This window comes from Colletotrichum aenigma, assembly GCF_013390185.1.
Source record: "Colletotrichum aenigma strain Cg56 chromosome Unknown KSG_Cg56_contig02, whole genome shotgun sequence".
NCBI lineage: Eukaryota > Fungi > Ascomycota > Sordariomycetes > Glomerellales > Glomerellaceae > Colletotrichum > Colletotrichum aenigma.
In genome coordinates this window covers 4,120,110-4,139,009 of record NW_023500908.1, presented here as the reverse complement: position 1 = coordinate 4,139,009, position 18,900 = coordinate 4,120,110, and the positions used below count along the sequence as shown (strand labels likewise).

At 53.0% G+C, this 18,900-nt stretch overlaps 5 protein-coding genes across 5 annotated transcripts; 2 read left to right on the top strand and 3 right to left on the bottom strand.

Annotated features, from left to right (window-relative positions):
• Nucleotides 1–713: 713 nt before the first annotated feature.
• Nucleotides 714–4,118, bottom strand: CGCA056_v003159 (Isoleucine--tRNA ligase; the record flags this gene model as incomplete). Its single annotated transcript, XM_037318416.1, has 3 exons — nucleotides 714–1,822; nucleotides 1,884–3,939; nucleotides 4,044–4,118. The coding sequence occupies 3 exons, from the start codon at nucleotides 4,116–4,118 to the stop codon at nucleotides 714–716; spliced, it is 3,240 nt and encodes a 1,079-aa protein (XP_037183276.1).
• Nucleotides 4,119–5,167: 1,049 nt separating this feature from the next.
• hymA (Conidiophore development protein hymA) lies at nucleotides 5,168–6,497 on the top strand (the record flags this gene model as incomplete). Its single annotated transcript, XM_037318415.1, has 4 exons — nucleotides 5,168–5,272; nucleotides 5,342–5,399; nucleotides 5,453–5,934; nucleotides 6,012–6,497. The coding sequence occupies 4 exons, from the start codon at nucleotides 5,168–5,170 to the stop codon at nucleotides 6,495–6,497; spliced, it is 1,131 nt and encodes a 376-aa protein (XP_037183275.1).
• A 289-nt stretch (nucleotides 6,498–6,786) lies between these two features.
• Nucleotides 6,787–7,699, bottom strand: ykvO-1 (putative oxidoreductase YkvO; the record flags this gene model as incomplete). Its single annotated transcript, XM_037318414.1, has 2 exons — nucleotides 6,787–7,370; nucleotides 7,456–7,699. 2 exons carry the CDS (start codon nucleotides 7,697–7,699, stop codon nucleotides 6,787–6,789), a joined length of 828 nt encoding a protein of 275 aa, XP_037183821.1.
• A 474-nt stretch (nucleotides 7,700–8,173) lies between these two features.
• ksg1 (Serine/threonine-protein kinase ksg1) lies at nucleotides 8,174–13,358 on the bottom strand (the record flags this gene model as incomplete). Its single annotated transcript, XM_037318413.1, has 5 exons — nucleotides 8,174–8,701; nucleotides 8,756–9,370; nucleotides 9,457–9,734; nucleotides 10,892–11,081; nucleotides 11,130–13,358. The coding sequence occupies 5 exons, from the start codon at nucleotides 13,356–13,358 to the stop codon at nucleotides 8,174–8,176; spliced, it is 3,840 nt and encodes a 1,279-aa protein (XP_037183270.1).
• Nucleotides 13,359–17,505: 4,147 nt separating this feature from the next.
• CGCA056_v003155 (uncharacterized protein) lies at nucleotides 17,506–18,399 on the top strand (the record flags this gene model as incomplete). The annotated part of the gene is made up of 1 exon (XM_037318412.1): nucleotides 17,506–18,399. One exon carries the CDS (start codon nucleotides 17,506–17,508, stop codon nucleotides 18,397–18,399), a length of 894 nt encoding a protein of 297 aa, XP_037183269.1.
• Nucleotides 18,400–18,900: the final 501 nt, after the last annotated feature.

Below are 18,900 nucleotides of genomic sequence, written 5' to 3'. Positions count from 1 at the left end.
AATTGGCCATTTTGTTGGCTTCCCTCGCTGCCTTAGCTAATCAAAGACTGCCTAAGGTACCTATTCGTAATCAGTTGTTGAGGTTGACTTAGTGAAGTTCCTCTTCCAAAGCTTTTCGCAGCCTTTTCTTTCCTCTAACTTGCACACCTGCACCTGCACCTGGAAATTGAACATTCCTTCTGCGAATCCACGTCGCGCCAAGGCACTATCACTATGACTCGTCCGCGGCCCATCCAGAAGTTTGCTTCTGCCGTATCGCAATGCTCTGCCGAGGTCGGTTCCCCGCTCCATCGTAGACAGCCCACATCTCTACTTACCTCATCCCTAAATAAAGCCTTGATGCTGACGTGAGCAGACCACGCTGTACGGCAAATGCATTGTCGCCGACTACAATTCCGTGCATAAGGACAAGTGTGTCAAGGAATTCCTCAGATTGAAAGACTGTTATATTGTACATCGCTACCAACCCACAGCTAGTTACGGTGGCTCAAATCACATCACTAACACATGCCGAGTTGCAGGCTGCGGCTCGGACAGCTAGATAGTCATCGGCACTGCCCTTACGAATGTAATATTCTGTAAAAGTCTCAATTTGATGTTGCACCTTTCTATTCTGGTCTTATAAGGCCAAGGCGCTTGTTTGCCTGCGCATGTGTACTCCGCCCAGCGCTTTTTACCCCATGGCTATCTCCACGCCTTCAGCCATCGCAACTTCACAACTCAAGCAAGCGGAGCAGGAAGGTCGCATGCTGCACCTCCTGCTCCTCCTCCGCAATAACTCCTTTTCGCCCCACGCCAGAGGTCTCACCCTCCACCTGTGTGACTTCATGCTTGTCCATGGGTCTGCGCAGCGCCTTCTCAATAGTCTTGCCTTGCGTCTGGAATACCTCCTCGAGTCCAATCTTATCGGGGTCGCTGATAATCTTGTACTCCATCTTGATATCATCGGTTGGCTGCAGTTGTGCCTTCTTCCGGAGGCGCTGAACGCGATTGATGATCTCTCGAGCGATTCCCTCGTGCGCGAGATCCACGTAGAGCTCGGCGTCCAGGATCGTGAGTACATCGTTGTCTGAGTTCGTCTCCAGGTTCTTGGAAGCCTCACCCTCCCTCAGACCACGCCTCACTACAAGATCGCCGTCCTCCAGACGAATTCCATCGACCAGGATCTCCTTCTTCTCCGAGTACTCTTTGACAGCATCGCTGCTGAGAGTCGGCAGCGCCTTCTTCACCCGCGCCATATCCTTCTTGAGCTTCTTACCTAGAACAGGCCAGTCCGCCGTCACGCTGTATTGAACGTTGTATCTGGCCTCGTCTGAAGAAAGAACCAGATCTCTCACGTTCATCTCTTCCTTAATGTAGGATGAGAGAGACTCCAAGTCCTTGAGGTGTTGGGGATCGCGGTGAATAACAACAAGTGTCTTCAGGGGCGTTTTCAGACCAATGGCTCTCCTCTCACGAGAGACACGGACCAAATCAATGACTCTCTGCATTCTGCCCACTCTGCGCTCGACCTCCTCGTCGAAAAGTTCCTGACGCACATCCGGGAATGGCAGAAAGTGAATGCTACGCGGGTCCTCTGCGTCCGCCTCTCCGGGAATGTACGGCCTCAGCTTTTGGTAGATGGTATCGGTGATAAAGGGTGTGAAAGGGGCAAGACCTCGGCAAAGCGTGAAAAGTACTTCAAATAGGGTGTTGAGGGCATGCTTGGTGTCTTCCACTCCACTCTCACCCTTGAGACGTCTTCTGTTGAGCTTGATGTACCAGTTGGTCGTGTTGTCAATGAGGCCAAGAAGTCGAGGGACAACGGTATACAAGCGGTACGCTACATGTAAGTCAAAGTGTCAGTGAAGTTTAACAGCTTCGGATGTATGGATTGAACATACCCTTCATCTCGTCGTTAACAAATTGGAGCAGACTCTGACAACTGGCCAAGATCCACCGGTCCATCACATTGTCATTGCTTGACTGCGTCTCTGGACTCCAGACATAGTCAACGCCCTCGACCTTCTTGAGCAAGGACACTTGCCCCTCAAAAAATTTGTAGCTGTTCCAGAGCGGCAACAACACTTTCTGCACAATCTCCTTGACCCCGGACTCCTTGAAGCGCAAGGGCTCGGCGCGGACGACTGGCGAGTTGATCAGATAAAGGCGAAGAGCATCCGATCCGTACTTGTCCATGACCAGGTCTGGTGCTGGATAGTTCTTGAGACGCTTCGACATCTTCTTGCCATCCTCAGCGAGAACGATGCCGTTGACAACGCAGTTTTGGAAGGGGATCTTTCCAAAAAGATGTGTGCCGAGAACCAGGAGAGTGTAGAACCAGCCTCTTGTCTGATCCAGGCCCTCCGCAATGAAATCACCAGGGAAGGATGCGTTGAACTTGTCGACATTCTCGAAGGGATAATGTTGGCTGGCGTAAGGCATGCTACCAGATTCGAACCAACAATCGAAGACTTCCTCCACGCGCCTCAACTGTCCCTTGCCCATTTTACTGGGGATGGTGATGTGGTCAATGTTGTCACGATGGAGATCCGACAGGTCCCCATCGTAGCCACTCAGCTCCTTCAATTCTTGCACGCTGCCAATACAGACGCGCTCCTCCATGTCGTCGCTTACCCACAAGGGAATGGGAGTGCCCCAGTACCGGTTTCTCGACACGTTCCAGTCGCGGGCGTTTTCAATCCAGCTGGCGAACCGGCGTTCCTTCACAAAAGAGGGGACCCAGTGGGATCCTTTGATGTTTTCAAGCATCTGTGGAATAATTTCTGGAATGCGAACGAACCATGAAGGTACAGCTCGGTAGATGAGAGGGGTGTCGGAACGGTAGCACATGGGATACGAGTGCTTGAGAGAAGAATCGACGACAAGTCTTCCAGTACCCTTTAAATACTTGATGATGTGTTTATCGGCCTCCTTGACATGCATTCCTGCAAAATCAGAAATTCGCGGGCCGAAGTGACCCTTGTCGTCAATAGGGTCTGGCGGCGGTCTGTTTTCAGTGATGATACCAGCAGCGAGGGCAATGTTGTAATCGTCCTCACCAAAAGCCGGGGCCTGGTGAACGATACCAGTACCGCTGTCGTCAGTAACGTATTCGGCGTTCAAGACCCTGAAGGCGACGTCCTTGTACTCTTCGTAGAAGTAGTTGAAAGGGGGCTCATACTGCCAGCCAAGCATTTCCTTGCCTCTGATCTTCTCGAGAACCTTGTACTTGGCTTTCTTGGGGTCCTTATACAAAGTATTCAAGAGCTTCTCGAGAATGATGTATTTCTTGCCGGATTTCTCGTCCTGGATTTTGATGTACTCAAATTCAGGGTGGGCAGCAAGACCAAGATGTGACGGCAGTGTCCAAGGTGTGGTTGTCCATGCCAGGAGATGAGTCTCAGAGTCATCGCGGAGAGGAAAGGAGACGACAACGGCAGGATCAGTGACATCTTGATAGTTCTGGTTGGCCTCGAAGTTGCTCAGAGCTGTGGTGAGAGCGGTAGAGTAGGGCATGACACGATGACCTTGGTAGACAGCTCCCTTATCGAATAATTGCTTGAACACCCACCACTCCGACTCCATGAAGGTGGGGTCCATGGTCTTATAGTCGTTGTCGAAATCAATCCAGCGTCCGAGTCTCTCGATGGTGTGCCGCCATTCCTGACTGTAACGCATGACGATGGATCTGCATTCAGCATTGTAGTTTTTCAGACCAAGCTTCATGACAGCGGCCTTTCCGGAAATTCCCAGCTTCTTGTCAATTTCGTGCTCAATGGGCAGGCCGTGGGTATCCCAGCCGAAGCGTCTTTCGACATGGAAGCCCTTCATTGACCAGTATCTCGGGATGATGTCTTTGATGGTGGAGGCCAACAGGTGACCGTAGTGAGGCAGACCAGTGGCAAAGGGGGGGCCATCGTAGAATGTGTAGAGAGGTTTTCCCTGGGTCAATTCGAGCTATGAAGCAGAATTGAGATGTTAGTAGGTGAAGGGAATAGTGCGGCGCTTATAGTTTTCTGGAAAGCGAGACAATGCTCAGAGATGAACAAATCAAGGCTTACCTGACGCTCAAATGCCTTGATCTCGCGCCATTTCTTGATGATCTCGACCTCTTCCTTGGGAAAGTCGATAGACATGTTGGCGGAATCGAAGCGGTGCGGCGTCGAACGCAACTAGTGCGCAGCGTGGTTGTGAGGGATGCAAACACGAGAGTTGCGCGCCAAGGATGGCCAGCGAGGGTCCGATTCGATGGCTTGTCACAAGAAAGAGAAATGAAGCCCAAGCCCTTTTCTTGTAGAAACCGTTGTGGTTGTAAGCAGGCAAGGCAGCGGCAGAGGCTCGAATGAGTCTTTGCGGGTGAGTCAAGACCGACGATTTGTCGAGGAGAGGTTGTGGCTCTCAATGCACGCTGATTTGGAGGGGTCTTTTTTGGTGGGCGATGTGAGTCAGTGGGGTAATTTTTTCCAATTGATTTCAGTCGAGCGCGGGGCAGCCAGTTTCCAAATAGGACCTTCCCCTCCTTCCCGGCCTAATTAAGGCACCTAGGTGCCTAGGTAGATACCGTCGCTGGTGGTTGGTACTTTGGGCCTGCCTGGGCCCGTAATTTTCTGTCTCCCGAGTCGAAGGGGTGTCTTACCTAAGCCTGCGCAAGGTGCCTTACATAGTAAGGTAGGGAGGTACCTAGTATACTTAGGTGCCATGTGCCCCAGCTAGCAGCCTACCTAGTGCAGATGATGCCGCACACTGCTGGCAAGGTAGCACGAGCACGGTAGGTGCCCAGATAAACGGATAGGCGCCTTCGATACCAGGTCACCAAGCAACGCCTTCTCCGGCTGGCAAGGCCTGATCATCAACATAAACAACCCAACGTCGACCTGCCGCCACGCTCATTTTCGTCAATCCCCTCCCCGCGATACTCTCCTCGACGGTTCAGAATTCCCTCGCCCCCGTGCAACCGTGTCGTTTATCCCGTTGCCAGGGAATTTCCTACAATCAACATCAACAGCCCTCTTCCGACTGGTATTCAGCTCATCTCTCCTGCAATCTTCGTCAACGACACTGAAGCGTACCTAAAAGTCCAGCCCAGTCCGCACACTCGACTCAGACCCGATAAAATACCTCAAAACCGCCCATAAAAACTGCGAATCCCGCAAAATATACTCGGTTCTCTCCATTCTCGTCCGCCATGTCCTTCCTATTTGGCAGGGCCAGAACGAGGCCGGCCGTGGACCTGCCCAAACAAGCCAGGGACCATGTGACGAAGCTGGAAGGACCAAATGGCTCTGTAAAGGTCAGCCCTCATTATAGTTGCCGCGCATCCCCTCTGGACCATCAAAGTACTGACCTATCCTCTCGTCAGGCCGAAGAGCTTGCCAGAGTCCTGAACCAGATGAAGTTCATTTTGCAAGGTACTCAAGGTTGGTCTCCATACCTCGTCTACCTTGGACCATGGCAACTAATGTCGAATCAGAGGCTGATAGCAGCCCCGAACAGATATATCAACTCGTTACTGGCTTGATTGAGGAGGATCTCCTCTACTTACTTGCCGTAAATCTCTGGCGCTTACCGTTCGAATCCCGCAAAGATACCCAGGTTATCTTCTCCTACGTCTTCCGTTTCCGCCCACCCACCGCCTCGCCTAAGAGCGACCCCCTCGCTCTGTCCTACGTTGTCAACAATCGCCCGCAAGTTTTGCTGGAACTTTGTCGAGGGTACGAGCACAAGGAGAGCGCAACGCCTGCCGGTTCCGTTCTCCGAGAAGTCCTCAAATCAGAAGCTGCCGCCGCCATAATCTTGTACGATGACAATGAAGAATCTGGATCTAGCAATAAAGGTATCAATTTGATTGACCGAGATCGCCGTCAAAGCGGCGACGGCGTCTTTTGGAGGTTTTTTGACTGGATCGACAAGAGCTCTTTCGAAGTCGCTGCGGATGCCTTCACCACGTTTAGAGTAAGGCGACCCGACCCTCTTGCTACAGCAAACCTTGAGCTGCGGGTACGATTTCTGACCTTCTGCTCTATCTTTAGGAACTTCTCACGAAACACAAGGAGCTTGTTCCGAGGTACTTGTCGGTCAACTTCGACCTCTTCTTCGACAAGTACAATAACATACTTGTACAATCCAACAGTTATGTCACCAAGCGACAGTCCATCAAATTACTCGGCGAGATCTTGCTGGACCGCTCAAACTATAGCGTTATGACCGCCTACGTTGATCGCGGAGAGCATCTGAAGATTTGCATGAACCTATTGAGAGACGACCGCAAGATGGTCCAGTATGAGGGCTTCCACGTCTTCAAGGTCTTCGTTGCCAACCCTCATAAGTCAATTGCGGTCCAGAAGATACTGCTCATGAATAGGGAAAAGCTACTCACATTCTTGTCCCACTTTCTGGAAGACCGGACCGACGATGAACAGTTCATTGATGAAAGGGAGTTCCTCATCAAGCAGATCAGGAATATGCCGCCAAGCCCAGTGCCGCCTCAGAGGCATGGCATGTCTGGCGGCACTTGACTGGTTCGAATCAGAGGAAAAGGAAAAAGCTATGCGGGAAGTGACAATCCCAATTTGAACATGTCGCTGAAAGGGGTTTCGGATATAATTGGACCGGAGGTCTCAGAAGCTCGAGCTTTCATAGCGACATCGATTGAATGTGCATTCGCGTCTGGCGTTCATGGTAGGACAGTTCCTCAAGGATCGCGTTGTCCAGCAAGCTGATCCTCAATTTCGGCATGCCGATATTGTGACCCCGGATGGATTGGAAAGTCTCCATGCCGATCGTCCTTTCCACGGCGACCTCGATCTACGTATCCTTGATGATCCATTGTTGTGCCTTTTCCTTATATTCCTCACGCCACCTGCTCAACGGAGGCCGGTCATGGACGATGTCCCCAACGCCCCAAAGCATCCTCTTACGATCCAGGTCTTCCGTCACCTCATTGTCCGGGCAAATAATGTAAAATAAGCCCAACTCCATTTTCTGTTCCAAATACTCAGCTACTTGCTCAGGACTCCAGGCGGCGGCTGGCTTTTCTCTGCCGGAGCCAGCACCGGCGAGGCCAGTGAAAGTCCAACCTGGCACGAGGAGGTGCGCTGTCGTAGCGGTGTTTCTAAGATCAAATGACAAATGTTCGGCGACGGACTTGACAGCCGCCTTGCTGGCATTATATGCCGGGTTCCCTGGTGGATTCGTGATGCCTTGCTTTGAGCCTGTAATGACCACGGCCGACTGGGAAGATTGTCCATTGCCCACCAAAGGCAAAAGGGTGTTGATGCCGTTAATAATACCGTACAGGTTTGTGTCGATGATGCGATGGAAGCTGTCTAGATCCTGCCAGCTTGATTTGCCGCCAATGCCAGCGTTGAGAACTAACAAGTCGATTCGACCTTTAAAGAGGTCAGCTCCAGTGGCATTGTCGCGCAGTGGCGTGTCTCGAAAGGGTGAGCGGTGAGTGAGAAGAAAACAACTGACCACCAAGGATGCTGTTGACTTCAATCTTCAACCTCTCCCAGTCCTGCAAGATGCTGACGTCCATCTCGAATAGTTTCACTGAGCCCCTCAGTGTGGATTTAGCCTCATCGAGAAGCCTTATATCACGGTCAACTATGATCACTGTCATTTGTCGGTCGAGACATCTTTGGGCAATTGCCAGGCCAATGCCTGAGGCGCCACCCGTAATAACTGCGGTATTCGAGGAGGCAAAGACGGACGCCATCATAAAACAATCTTTCGGCCAGCTTTCTGCTCTGTGTCTTGGGTACGCTCACAAATCAAGACGTCGGCATACACACGGAGTAGGTAGGTTTCTGGAAACGCAGAACAGGTAGATGGAATCGCACGCCCTCACCGCCACCGTCCCCATCCCGTTTGCGGGGAAGCCTACGGAGTTTAGCATCATTATCGCCGCCATCAGCCATCACAGACTGCCGAGGCACATAAACAGAGCCAATCAGCTTTACTTCACGAACAGAAAACCCTCTGTGGGCGTCAGCGTCAATAATCGGCCCCCAACAACGATGTATCGGGATTGAGGAGCTTCAAGATCCAGCTGATAGCACATTGATGAGAGCCTGACCCTTAAGACGCCTCTTTCCCCCGATCCATGCCTACTAGAAAAGAAAAAGCAAAACAGAAAACCACTCATCACCTTTAACTGATGGGTACCCACGCGGCGCAATGTTCGGCAGCATCAGCGAGAGGCCTGAGTCGGCTGCTTCGCCAGCATCACACTAACACTCTCTCGCGCGTTCGAGGAGGTCCATACACTTTCCTTTCCGCCCCGCCGCCAGTCGTCGCCGGTTGCATCTTCTCCGCCTCCTCTTGTCGCCTCCCCCATGATTACCTCCAAATCTCGTTTCTGGGAGCTGATCCAGTTTCTCACAAAGTTTGCTGGATCTTGGCTCATGGATGTGAAAAACGAGTGTTTCGCCTTCGAGCTGGCAATCGCCGAGACCAGTGTCGCCAACTGCTCATCCAAAGTAGCCACATTCTTCAGAGCACTCGCATAGGCTGGGTTAGCCACAAAAGGCACCAGCTTGGATCGAAGGGGTTCCTCAATAGCGACCCGTACGTCATAAACCGTGGGCTGAGGATCCTGATGGAACGTCTCATCCACTCGAACCGTGTACGGTAGACTAATTGGGGGAAGAGGTCGTAGGTGAGGCTGGATGTAGTCGTTCAGGTTTGGAATCATGCCCACGTCATTGCCATTGATAATCTGGGCGAGTAAGTCAGCGGAGAGAGAAGACAATAGAGGAATCAGCTGCGTTACTTTTCTTAGGAGGTCATCGCAGCGAAAGTTACGTTTCTCCTCGTCTTCTTGCAAGCCCATCATCTTGATATACTCCCACACAGCTAGAACAGCCTCTTGTCTGGACGCCTCGGTCATATCCACAACTTCAGCCAGCTCGGGGCTTAGAAGGTATCGTTCTGGGTCCTCCAAGCGATGCAAGTTGACAGTGATGTTCATGTTCTCGTCCCCACTCCTTTTGAAGGTAAACTCGTCGAAGTCTGAGACGTTCGTAGCATTCTGTGCAGACTGCCTCTTCCATTCAACAGTCTGATCGGATGCCGCTCGTGAGCGGCTTCGATCAAACTCAACGTTGAGAGCCTTAAAGAAGCGCGAGAATCGACACTTCTGCGGCGCCGGGGCTGAGCTTTGACGTCTTGAGCTGGGGGCGTCATCCTCGTCCATTCGATCTTCGTTCTGGGCAACATCCTCAACAGATTCGTCCTGGTCATCGTCAAGCAAACGAGCTTCAATCTTGACGCGATAGGAAGGCTCAGCACTTGGTGTGAAATCGAAGCTGTCGACGCTAAGTCCGCTGCCTTGCCATGCCTGGTCTTCGACGGTGTTGCTAATCCAGACTCGCAGGGTTTTATGCCGCTAGGGATCGCCAAATTTAGCAACGGAAGTGGGCAATAAAATCGCGGGTATAGACATCGAAGAAATCATCATGCAAGACGACTGACCTTTGCATTGCGACCAACAGCCTCGACGATGTCAAGGCGTTTGCGTGTCATAGTCGCATCGAGGCGGCGCTCGAAGTCGCGCAATTCCTTGTATCTCTGGGCGACCTCAGAATCTGTGATGCAGTCCTCGACGCCGTCTGGCAACGTTTTATCGGTAGGCTTTCGACTGCGACGTTTTGCTAGCTCGCTCGTAAGGGCCTGACCCGGGGCATGGTGTTGCGCTATAGTCGCCTGGTTGATGGCTGCTTGTTGGTGATGTCCTGGAGGCATGATCGGCCCTTGAGAATGCGTGTCAGCCAACTGGAGCTTGTTGCAACACGGGGGGGAGGGGGAAGGGCACGATTCGGGACGGAAGGCAGGTGGAAGTCCTTCTCGACAGAAGGAACTAAAGGAAGGGACGGGCGTACCGATGCCGCCTCTCCGTTGATTTGGGGCGGTATGTGGAGCCCGCTGGGGAACTTGCGGTGCGCCAGCATGGGCAGCATACTGACGGTATTGAGGCTGCATTTCGACAGTGAATATTTTCGACGCGCGCTGGGAGTTCAAAAACACGGTGGGAAACCCCCAACAAGAAACCCGAGTTATTGGATTCAGAAATGATGACCGTGACGATGTACCAAGCTGGGTAAGAGGTCGCGTCGTTTGTTGCTTCAGGGCGCGTGTGCAAAGGCAAATGGTTGAGCGGCACAAGCGCAGGATGAAAGTGCTGCCTATGTTGATTGGTCCATTAAAATGGGCCATGGGGCAGATCCACCCGAAGGGTTCGGCGCATTTGATTCGCAGAAATGGGAGCAGACTACCGATAGAACCTCCAATGACCTTAGCATCACAGGACATGTGAGATGATATCCCACTCTCTTCCACAATGTATGTCAAAGATCCAAAGGCGTTTCAGAGACACATTGATCTTCGAGATTCACTATAATGCCATGAAAACGTGATCAGGATCGAAAGCATACATCATCTGGACTCGCTGTCCCTTGGGGCTTGATTTGGCCTTGCTCGATGATTCCTATGAAAACCTCCTAAACTCCCTATAAGAAAACCTCCCTTGTTCATGAATGCTTCCGCCCGCGAAGGAAATCGCAAAAACCCTTATATAATAGGCCAAGTCGTCCAAGAGTGCATAGCCGACGGGACGCCACGCTACAGAATGCTTACTTCCAATCCCACTCTCATCATTAAGAAGTCTTGGGCCTCCTCTGCATGCACCTCGTTAAGGGCACCACATCTCCCTCCTGTGAAGGCCCTCATCATACCCTCAGGCATCAAAATTGTGCCCCTAGCCCATTTTTAGATTGCCGCTTGCTGAATCGGTTTCGTTTGGTCGAAGAAGAGTCTTCCAAGCTCGCTTGACTTTTGCTCAGATGGTTTCGGCCGGATCGGTCGCTGACGCTGAAGCTATCGGGGTATGCTCCTCGTCCACCCAGCGTACTTGCCGGACTCGATACTGCTGACGACATGTCCGCAAAACCATTGTCACCAGCATAGCTACCAACAAGGTTTTGAGAAACCGCCAACTCCCTGGCTCTTTCCAATGACTCGATCCAGTCCTCGGCTGTAGAACCATTGTCGGGGGAGCTGGTGCTGCCCTTCGGCTCCTCAAACGTGTAATGGACGCCGCCCTGTCGAAATTTAGATGAGCGGCGATACTTTTTGCCTAGAATACTTACCGCATCGACGCACCAAACTGTTTGCCCTTTGACGTCAAGTTGGGTTCTCCATGAGCTTTCGGGCGACAAGAGCGATATCTCCTGCTTTGCACGCTTCTCGTCCCCGCCAGCCGGAGCCAGCAGTATTCGACCACTTGATGTGACCATGACCAATCTTTGTCTCTTCTTCGTTGTGCTGCCGCCGAAAAACCTCGACAGCTTCTTGTGTCCATCATGCTCACCTCCTTTGCCATGACCCCCATTGGGCAGTGGGCTTGACACGACCATCAAGTCGCCCAACTTGAGAATTCTCTCATTATTCCGTGTCAAGATAGGGGACCATTCGATATCCAGCTGAGTTGGAGGAGGTAGCTCGGTTATGATCCTGGCTGGACGACAACCACCATTCGCAGTAGAGCTTTGAGCCGGCGGCTGTGATGTTTTAGGAGGGGCAACAGGATTCGGACTGCCGGCCGTACCATTAAGCTGAATCAAATTCGGTTCCTGTGGCGCGGGGTTATAAGGTCGCAGTCGCGGAGCTTTGGTTCTCCACAGTCCCTTGCCGAACTGTTGCCCGTCAAAGAATTCGTGGTTCTTGATATGCTCCACTGTAAGACGCCGGGCTGGGTCAAGCACCAAGCACCTTTCCACCAAGTCCCGTGCTGCCGGGGGAAATCCACTGGGGAAATCGTACTCGAGATTAACAATCTTCTGGAATGTGAGGTATTCCGTGCCCGCCTTGAACGGTGGCCTGCCGGCCAGCAGCTGGTATACTATGCATCCGAAAGCCCAGAGATCGCTTGCCTTGCAAGCATTTTTGCTCGTCAAAAGTTCAGGGCTCACATACTCGGCGGTTCCTACGAACGATGCTGCCCGGCCATCATCCTCGATGTCGCCACGGCTGCTTTCAGAAAGACCCCTTGCTCCCTCACCTGCGATCTGTGACTCTCTGGGATCCTTTAGCAGTTTGGCTGTCCCAAAATCGGTGATCTTGACATGCATGTGGTCATCCAAGAGAACGTTTTCGGGCTTCAAGTCTCGGTGAATAACCCCTCTTGAGTGCATGTAGTCAATTGCATCCAATATCTGCGCACCGTAAAAACGTGTGCACTCCACATCGAATGTGCCCGTCTTTTTGAGAACACCGAGGAGCTCGCCACCGTTGCAGAGATCGAGGACATAGTACAGTGATGCTTCGTCTTGAAATGTGTAGTAAAGGCGCACAATGCCTGGGTGTTCCGTGAGGCGGTTCAGGGTGTTCTTCTCGATGTTGACATACTTGATCTTCTTTTCCTTGATGATATGCTTCTTTTCCAGAACTTTGATGGCATACTCTTTGAGCGTCTGTCGATCAGTGGCTAAATAGACCGTACTGTACGAGCCTTCGCCGAGCACTCGACCAAAACTGAAGTCCCTAACTCCTTTTTTGACGTGTCGAATGACTGTCTTCCCATTCGCGTCCGTCTCTCTCCTGACGCCAATGGCAGCACCGCGGTCTTTCCATTCCTCGCTGCTGGTAGGGAGTGGCATGTCGGGGCCGTACGGATCTCGTGAAGGCTGAGAAGCTGTAGTCGCTGAGACGTATCCACCCCCCATGCCTTTGGAGCTCCTCCTCGGCGGCAGTGGTCCAGAACCAGGAGGCAGTTGAGATTGGCGAGGGTTTGTAGACCTGTGGCTTGGCTCTCTTGTAGGTATTGATGATGGGTAGCCAGGGCCGTTACCAGAATCCTGTCTTGCTAGAAGGCCATACACGGAAGATCGTGATCGTTCGTTCTGTGACGCAGTTTGGTGCTGCAACAAGCGTCCATCCTCAGACGCGGTGGGAGGATGCGCGTACATGCCGGACATTGGGCGGCCAGTTGGGGATGCCGAGCTGCCTGGGGCTCTCTCGGGGTCTGGGTATGACGATACAGGTTGACGGTAGACTTCAGCTCGCATGGCAGCGCTAGGGCTCGTTCGGTGCGATTCGGCGTGTGCGGGCATAGCATCCGGGGCAGCGCCGAGTTGTTCGGGAGACTGAATGTGGGATACGGGGGACAGAAGGCTATCTGAGATCGGGATCGAAGCATGCGAGGCGATGGGTTGTTGTTGCGTGCCATGCCGGGCAGTGGAGGGTGCTGAATGAGCATCGGGTTGGTCAACGGTTGGAGACAGGGCGCCTCCATCTGACAGGTTGTTCGGAGACGAATCGTCTGGATTGGCTATTCGTAATCCTCCGAGGGCCCTCGACAGACTGAGGTCCCCATTCATGGTTCGTGTGTGTGTGTGTGTGTGGGCAGACGGCGGGAAGGGAGGGTGTCAGGAATGGGAAAGGAGAGGATGGGCGGAGGCAGTATAGGTAGAGAAAGGATGAAGGAGAAAGCAGGAGTAACGAATGGCTCCGCCGATTGCTTCGTGCAATGGCCGAGATGAAGTCAGGTTTGGAAGGTACGCGGTGCGGCACGATTAAACGGGATAGGAGAGAAGTGGTCGTTGGTCGTTGGTCGGGAGGGCAATCGACCACATCTGATTCGGGTCTGTTCTGCGGTCGGTCGGTCGGTCGGTCGGTCGGTCGGTCGTGTCAGACAATTAGAACGCCGCCAGGAAGGTAGGTAGGTAGGTACTATGCCTGAGGTATGTTTAAGTGGTTCGCAAGGCAAGGTAAGGTAGGCACCTCCCAAGAGCACCTGACCTTCCATTGCCTTACTACCTAGGTAGGTTGGGTAAGGAAGGTAAGGTACCTACAGGCACCTCACCTTAGACGACCCGCGCGTGGTGCCTGCCCGTCGGAAAACAGGTACCCAGGCACCTAACCTGTCCCGTCGGAAGTGACCTGGGTTGCTGGGAGAAGAAGCCCCCCAAATGTGTGCACTGGCGCAAGCCCAGGACAAGCAAGGCAAAGCAGGCAGGGCAATGTGGAAGAACCCATGAGCACTTCGCCCAGCATACGGATACAGTACTTCGTTTCAATCCCAACCATTGAGGGCCAGGTCAAGATGCCACCAACATGACAAACTTCTAGTTTGTAAGATGACAACCAGCAACGAATAAGAGAAGGGGATTTGGTTCCTTGCGTCATCCAACGTGGGCGAAGCTAACCTGGAAGAAATCGAACAGCAGTGCGTAAGGGAAGGCGCAGTGAATACGTGCGATCTCCCCGCAATAGAGAGCCTTGTGCTTTCTTCACGAGCAGCATGAGCCTTCTCGCCCAGGACACCGCACTCATGTGCAACACTTGCTTTCCAAGGTTGACCGCTCAAATGTGTACAAAACAAGCACACCATTTCGTCATCACCTACGCCGAAATGTTGCGCCTCGAACCAACTGTCATCCGCCTGACGCTATGCGAGGTGAACGATCTGCACCGGCGATCGAAAGCCCAGCAGCAGCTTCATCCTCTAGCTAGACATGATCTAGGAGCCCTTTCTGTGCCACTACGGCAACCTCAATATTCAACCCCGTACTCTAACTGCATGGATTTGCCTAGATTGTTATATTCATCGATTCCGACTGGAACAGCTTCGCCAGAAGTTCTGGTAGAAGACACTAGCGACGACATAGACGGCGCAAACGGCCAAGGCTTTGATCCTCTGTCAAGGACTGAGGGCGTCGAGAGCAGCCCTCGCAGTGGTTGGCATTCCAACATGGCAAGCGCTTGCGACGGGCCATCGAACTCGTTGAACACGATGCCTCGACCGTCTGTGCCATTTCCTTCAATGGATCAAGCTTCGTCATCTCTTGTACAATCCATGAGTGTCTGATCACCATTGTAATGCTCGACTTCTAAGTGAGGCTGACACTATCAGCAGCAACCGCAACCTGCGGCCTTACGCGGGGTCGGCCCTAGGGAGCCAAGTCGTGTCTACGCTTCACATTCATCTCCAGTCACAATGCGCATGGGCTTTGGGGGGCATAGAGACGTTCATGGAAGCCCTAGGCTCATTGTATATAACGATTCGGTCACTGCGATGATCCAGTCCCAGGCTCGTCACCTTCCGGAAGCTCGGCACCAGAGTCGGCTGCATGAATCATATACGGCACCAAGCGGAAGATATTTGTTCCAGGGGCCAGCTACTACCGCGCTGGGTCGCCATCGACGTCGTGCGAGGGCGGCCAGTCCATTCGACACGGGCATTCCAGGACTTGTTAGGCTTTACGGCGGTATGGAGAACCCTGGGGAACTGGCACCGTATGATGCCGCAACGCGCCGGCACTGGGCAGGACAACGCAGAGGGTGAATCAACAGACGTGCTGACCTGTCTCTGGCTTGGCGGGTGATTGCACATGCCCATATCGTGCTCGACTACGGTTTGGGAGCATTATATTGTCGGTAGCGGGAAGGTGACGAATGGGGAGTCCCACGCGGTGACCCTGATAGAAGAAGACTGCCGACTCAGTCTATCAGGCTCATTAATACAAGAGTAGTTGACTAGAGTGTATACGTCGATTTGCTAGAAGAGAGTGTACATTTCTGGAAGGGTGATTCCGATACTTTGATTTTCCAACAGGTGTGGCTCAAGAGCCGGTAGTAGAGTGGGTGTGCGGCAACGGAATCGGATTGTTGGTAGCCTGAGCGACAACCAGTTGACTCTGACGGCACGGGGGATTCTCCCGCTTTCCGGACGCCCGTCAAGTGATCAGGATCACGTGACAGCTGTGAGCATTGTGAAGTGCTTCTGGCAACTGGTGCCTGAGGCAACAAGGTGCAAGGAGAAGAGTCAGTACACTGCGTAGGCTTTGGGAGGTGATCGCGTGCAGGTTGTGTGCCTAGACAGTACCGAGGACCTATGTATACATAAGATGTGCATTCATGTACTGATAACGCGGTAGAGGGTTGCATAATTGTTATCCAGACGTCATCCGCCCTAAAGTCAGCAAGCCCGCTTCTTCATCGTCCGCACCGCAACAGATACCAGTATGCCGATTTGCTCGTATGATCTGACTAGCTATTCGCGACCGGGTTGTTTGCTCTGCGGGTGTGGGTTTTGCATTTGGGCGTAATGCAGTTAATTCCCCAGTTATCCAGGTCGCCGGCCAGCAAATGGCCGGCCAGTATCCGTACTGGACAAGGCACGACACGACGGCTGCAGCTGTAGCAACTGCGGTCACCAGCCTGCCCGATTTGGCAAAGGCCCAAAGGTAGAAATCAACATGGACCCGAGCGCAACATAAGGAGCCACAGCAAGAGGCCGTACTGTGGTACATACGCGGTACGTACACGTCCAGTGGACTGCAAGGTGGAAGCTCATTCGCGGCGAATATGTACCTACCTTCAGGACAGCCCAGATATCGCAGGTTACAACGCTGACAGGCGCTAGCATACAGAAGGAGAGAGAACATCGGATGATGGTCTCGCTACCGCAGTATGCTAGTAGTCCTGGTGACACACAAGGTAGTCATTCAGCAGGGACAAGTTCACACGGGGTCCCGGAGATGGTTTCTGCTGCGAGTGGCAGCGATCCGCAACCAAGAATCCTTGCGTCTCAAGTCGTGGCAAGCAATACGTACCTACCCCACTCCGCTGTGGCTCGCCTTCTCACAAGAGCGAGGACTCTCTCCTCCGTGTCTCTCCGCAGCGGCTGCGCCAGCGCCAACGCGAGAGCTGCGACAATGCGACTCGCGACGGGGAGCTGGGGTGTAAAGACTCTCAAGGCGACGTTCCCTTGTCTACCGCACTCCAACCTTTTTTTTCGCCGGCCCTGTTCAGTCTCTGTTCGTCTTGTCCTGCCTACGCGTTTCCTTTCCGTCTGTCAATTGGCCTGGCCATACTACAAAATACAAAAGGATAGCTCTGTCTACACCTACCACCTTAAACCTTCGGCTCTACCTCAACCTCTACCTTTCACCCCTTTCCCAGCCACTGCAAGTTCATCCACCCATCTGGTGTTGAGTCTCGTCTCGTCTCCCATCGTCTCTTTCTGACAGCCTCGCTCTTGCAACCTAAGTTCTTCCCTCTCTACTCACTGATGTACCCCATACGCTAGCTTGGTCAACCCTGCTTTAGCTGCTACCGTCATCGAGCCCATCACCAAACGGCCATTCTATTCTGCCTTACACTATCACCGTCAGGTTGCTGCCGTCTTTTCAAACCACCTCTTACCACCAACCTACCATTGCGAGCTGCTACTTATCGCTCCGATCTCGAACGGTCCTGTCTCATCTCGGCCTTCTCTCGCCTCGGACTCCTTCGACCATCCGCCAAGTACCTTGTGGCCCTGCACCACAGCACCATATCATTCACGCCCATCCGCTATCGCCGCCAGCTGCAACCCATTTCTGGGGTGTCATCTTGCAACTACTAACCTGTCTTGATGCGTAGAAGAGCTATCTAAAACAGACAATCGAACTTACCTTCCACAGGTCTAACAAAGTAGCAATGTCATCTTTCGGCCGATCCTTCTCAACTGCCTCGCCAGTCATGGCCCTACCACCGCAGCCCGCCCATCGAGCCAGCTTCAGCATGGAGTCTTACGCTTCCCCGGCAGCCTCTTTCGATCAATCTGTCGCCTTACAACGCTGCGCTCACCCGGCGGCAGTACCCTCCGGAAACCTCAAGGTCGCAGGTCGCAAACGCTCTCGCGATGAGGCCGCCCCCAACCTTATTACAGACGAGCCCGAGCCTCACGCCGAACACAAAGAGGCTGAGGATGAGTGGGAGTACGGCCCAGGCATGGTGCTCATCAAGAAGGGAAGCTACGTCGCCGACGCAAGCAGTCAGTCAGGCACCTGGGTCGAAGAGAGGGCGGCGGAAGACGAGGCTCGTAAGGCCAGGGAAGCCATCACGCGTCTGCACGAACAACAACAGCGCCCTTCTCTGCGAAGCAATAAATCTCAACGACTCACGCAGAACAACGTGCATGGTTTCGGCGCGGCCAGCCAACCAGTTCCTGCATCAACAGCAGGATCTCTTCCCTTGCAACAAGCTTCTCAGCCCATAGTCGACCACTTTACCTTGCATCTCGGCGTTGGCTGGAGACGCATCAGCGAAGATCAGCACATCCAGGCTGCTGCTCGTGGATGGGCCCGTTACATTGAGAACCATTACCCAGTCTCGTCGGCTGTCATTCGACTCGAAAGCAAAGGGCTACAATCATATCTAGTGGAAGCCGTCGAGGGTTTTTTTCTCTTTTCCGAGGATCTTCGACAAGGTCGGTTTGTCAGTGCAGACGCCGAGGGTGCACTAAGAAACTTGAAGTGCTCACCTCCCGCATTCGACGGCCCAGAGACTCTCGCGGCGACTGAGTCCCCAGCTAGCGAATCACCCTCCACCACGCTTGCAGCAGAGGCAGACATCCAAATGGAGATGTGCTAAAGCGCAATCATTGTGCAGTACAGCGCGGTTCATTTGTTTGTTACCTGGGATCACAAGACGATAATGGCAGGCTTTGGGGAGGGGGGGGCGCATCATCATTATTCTTGCGTATGGGCTTGCTTGATGGGATTGGGTTCGATGGTAGGGCCCTTGCACGCACCCGTCAAGACTCTGTTGCTCCATACAGTAGAGAAGGAACTGAGTCTAGGCGTTTCATTCTGACAATGTAGAAAGACTGGTTCTGGCGTATCAGTCAAATTAGTTTCTTTGTTGCACTTGACCTTGCTCATCGGCGGGCTATGAATCCGTGGCCAACCCCGGTCGCAATTGATTATTATCTTACTACACTCGACTACAAATCCGATCGACGTGTGCAGCGTTTTGACCTGATGGCGATGATGATGATGCCCGTCCAGCTGAGAGGTGCTTGACGTGCGCGAGACACACGACACCAACGCTGGACTGCCCTCGACGCTCGTGGCATGGAGTTTGAGCTCAGAC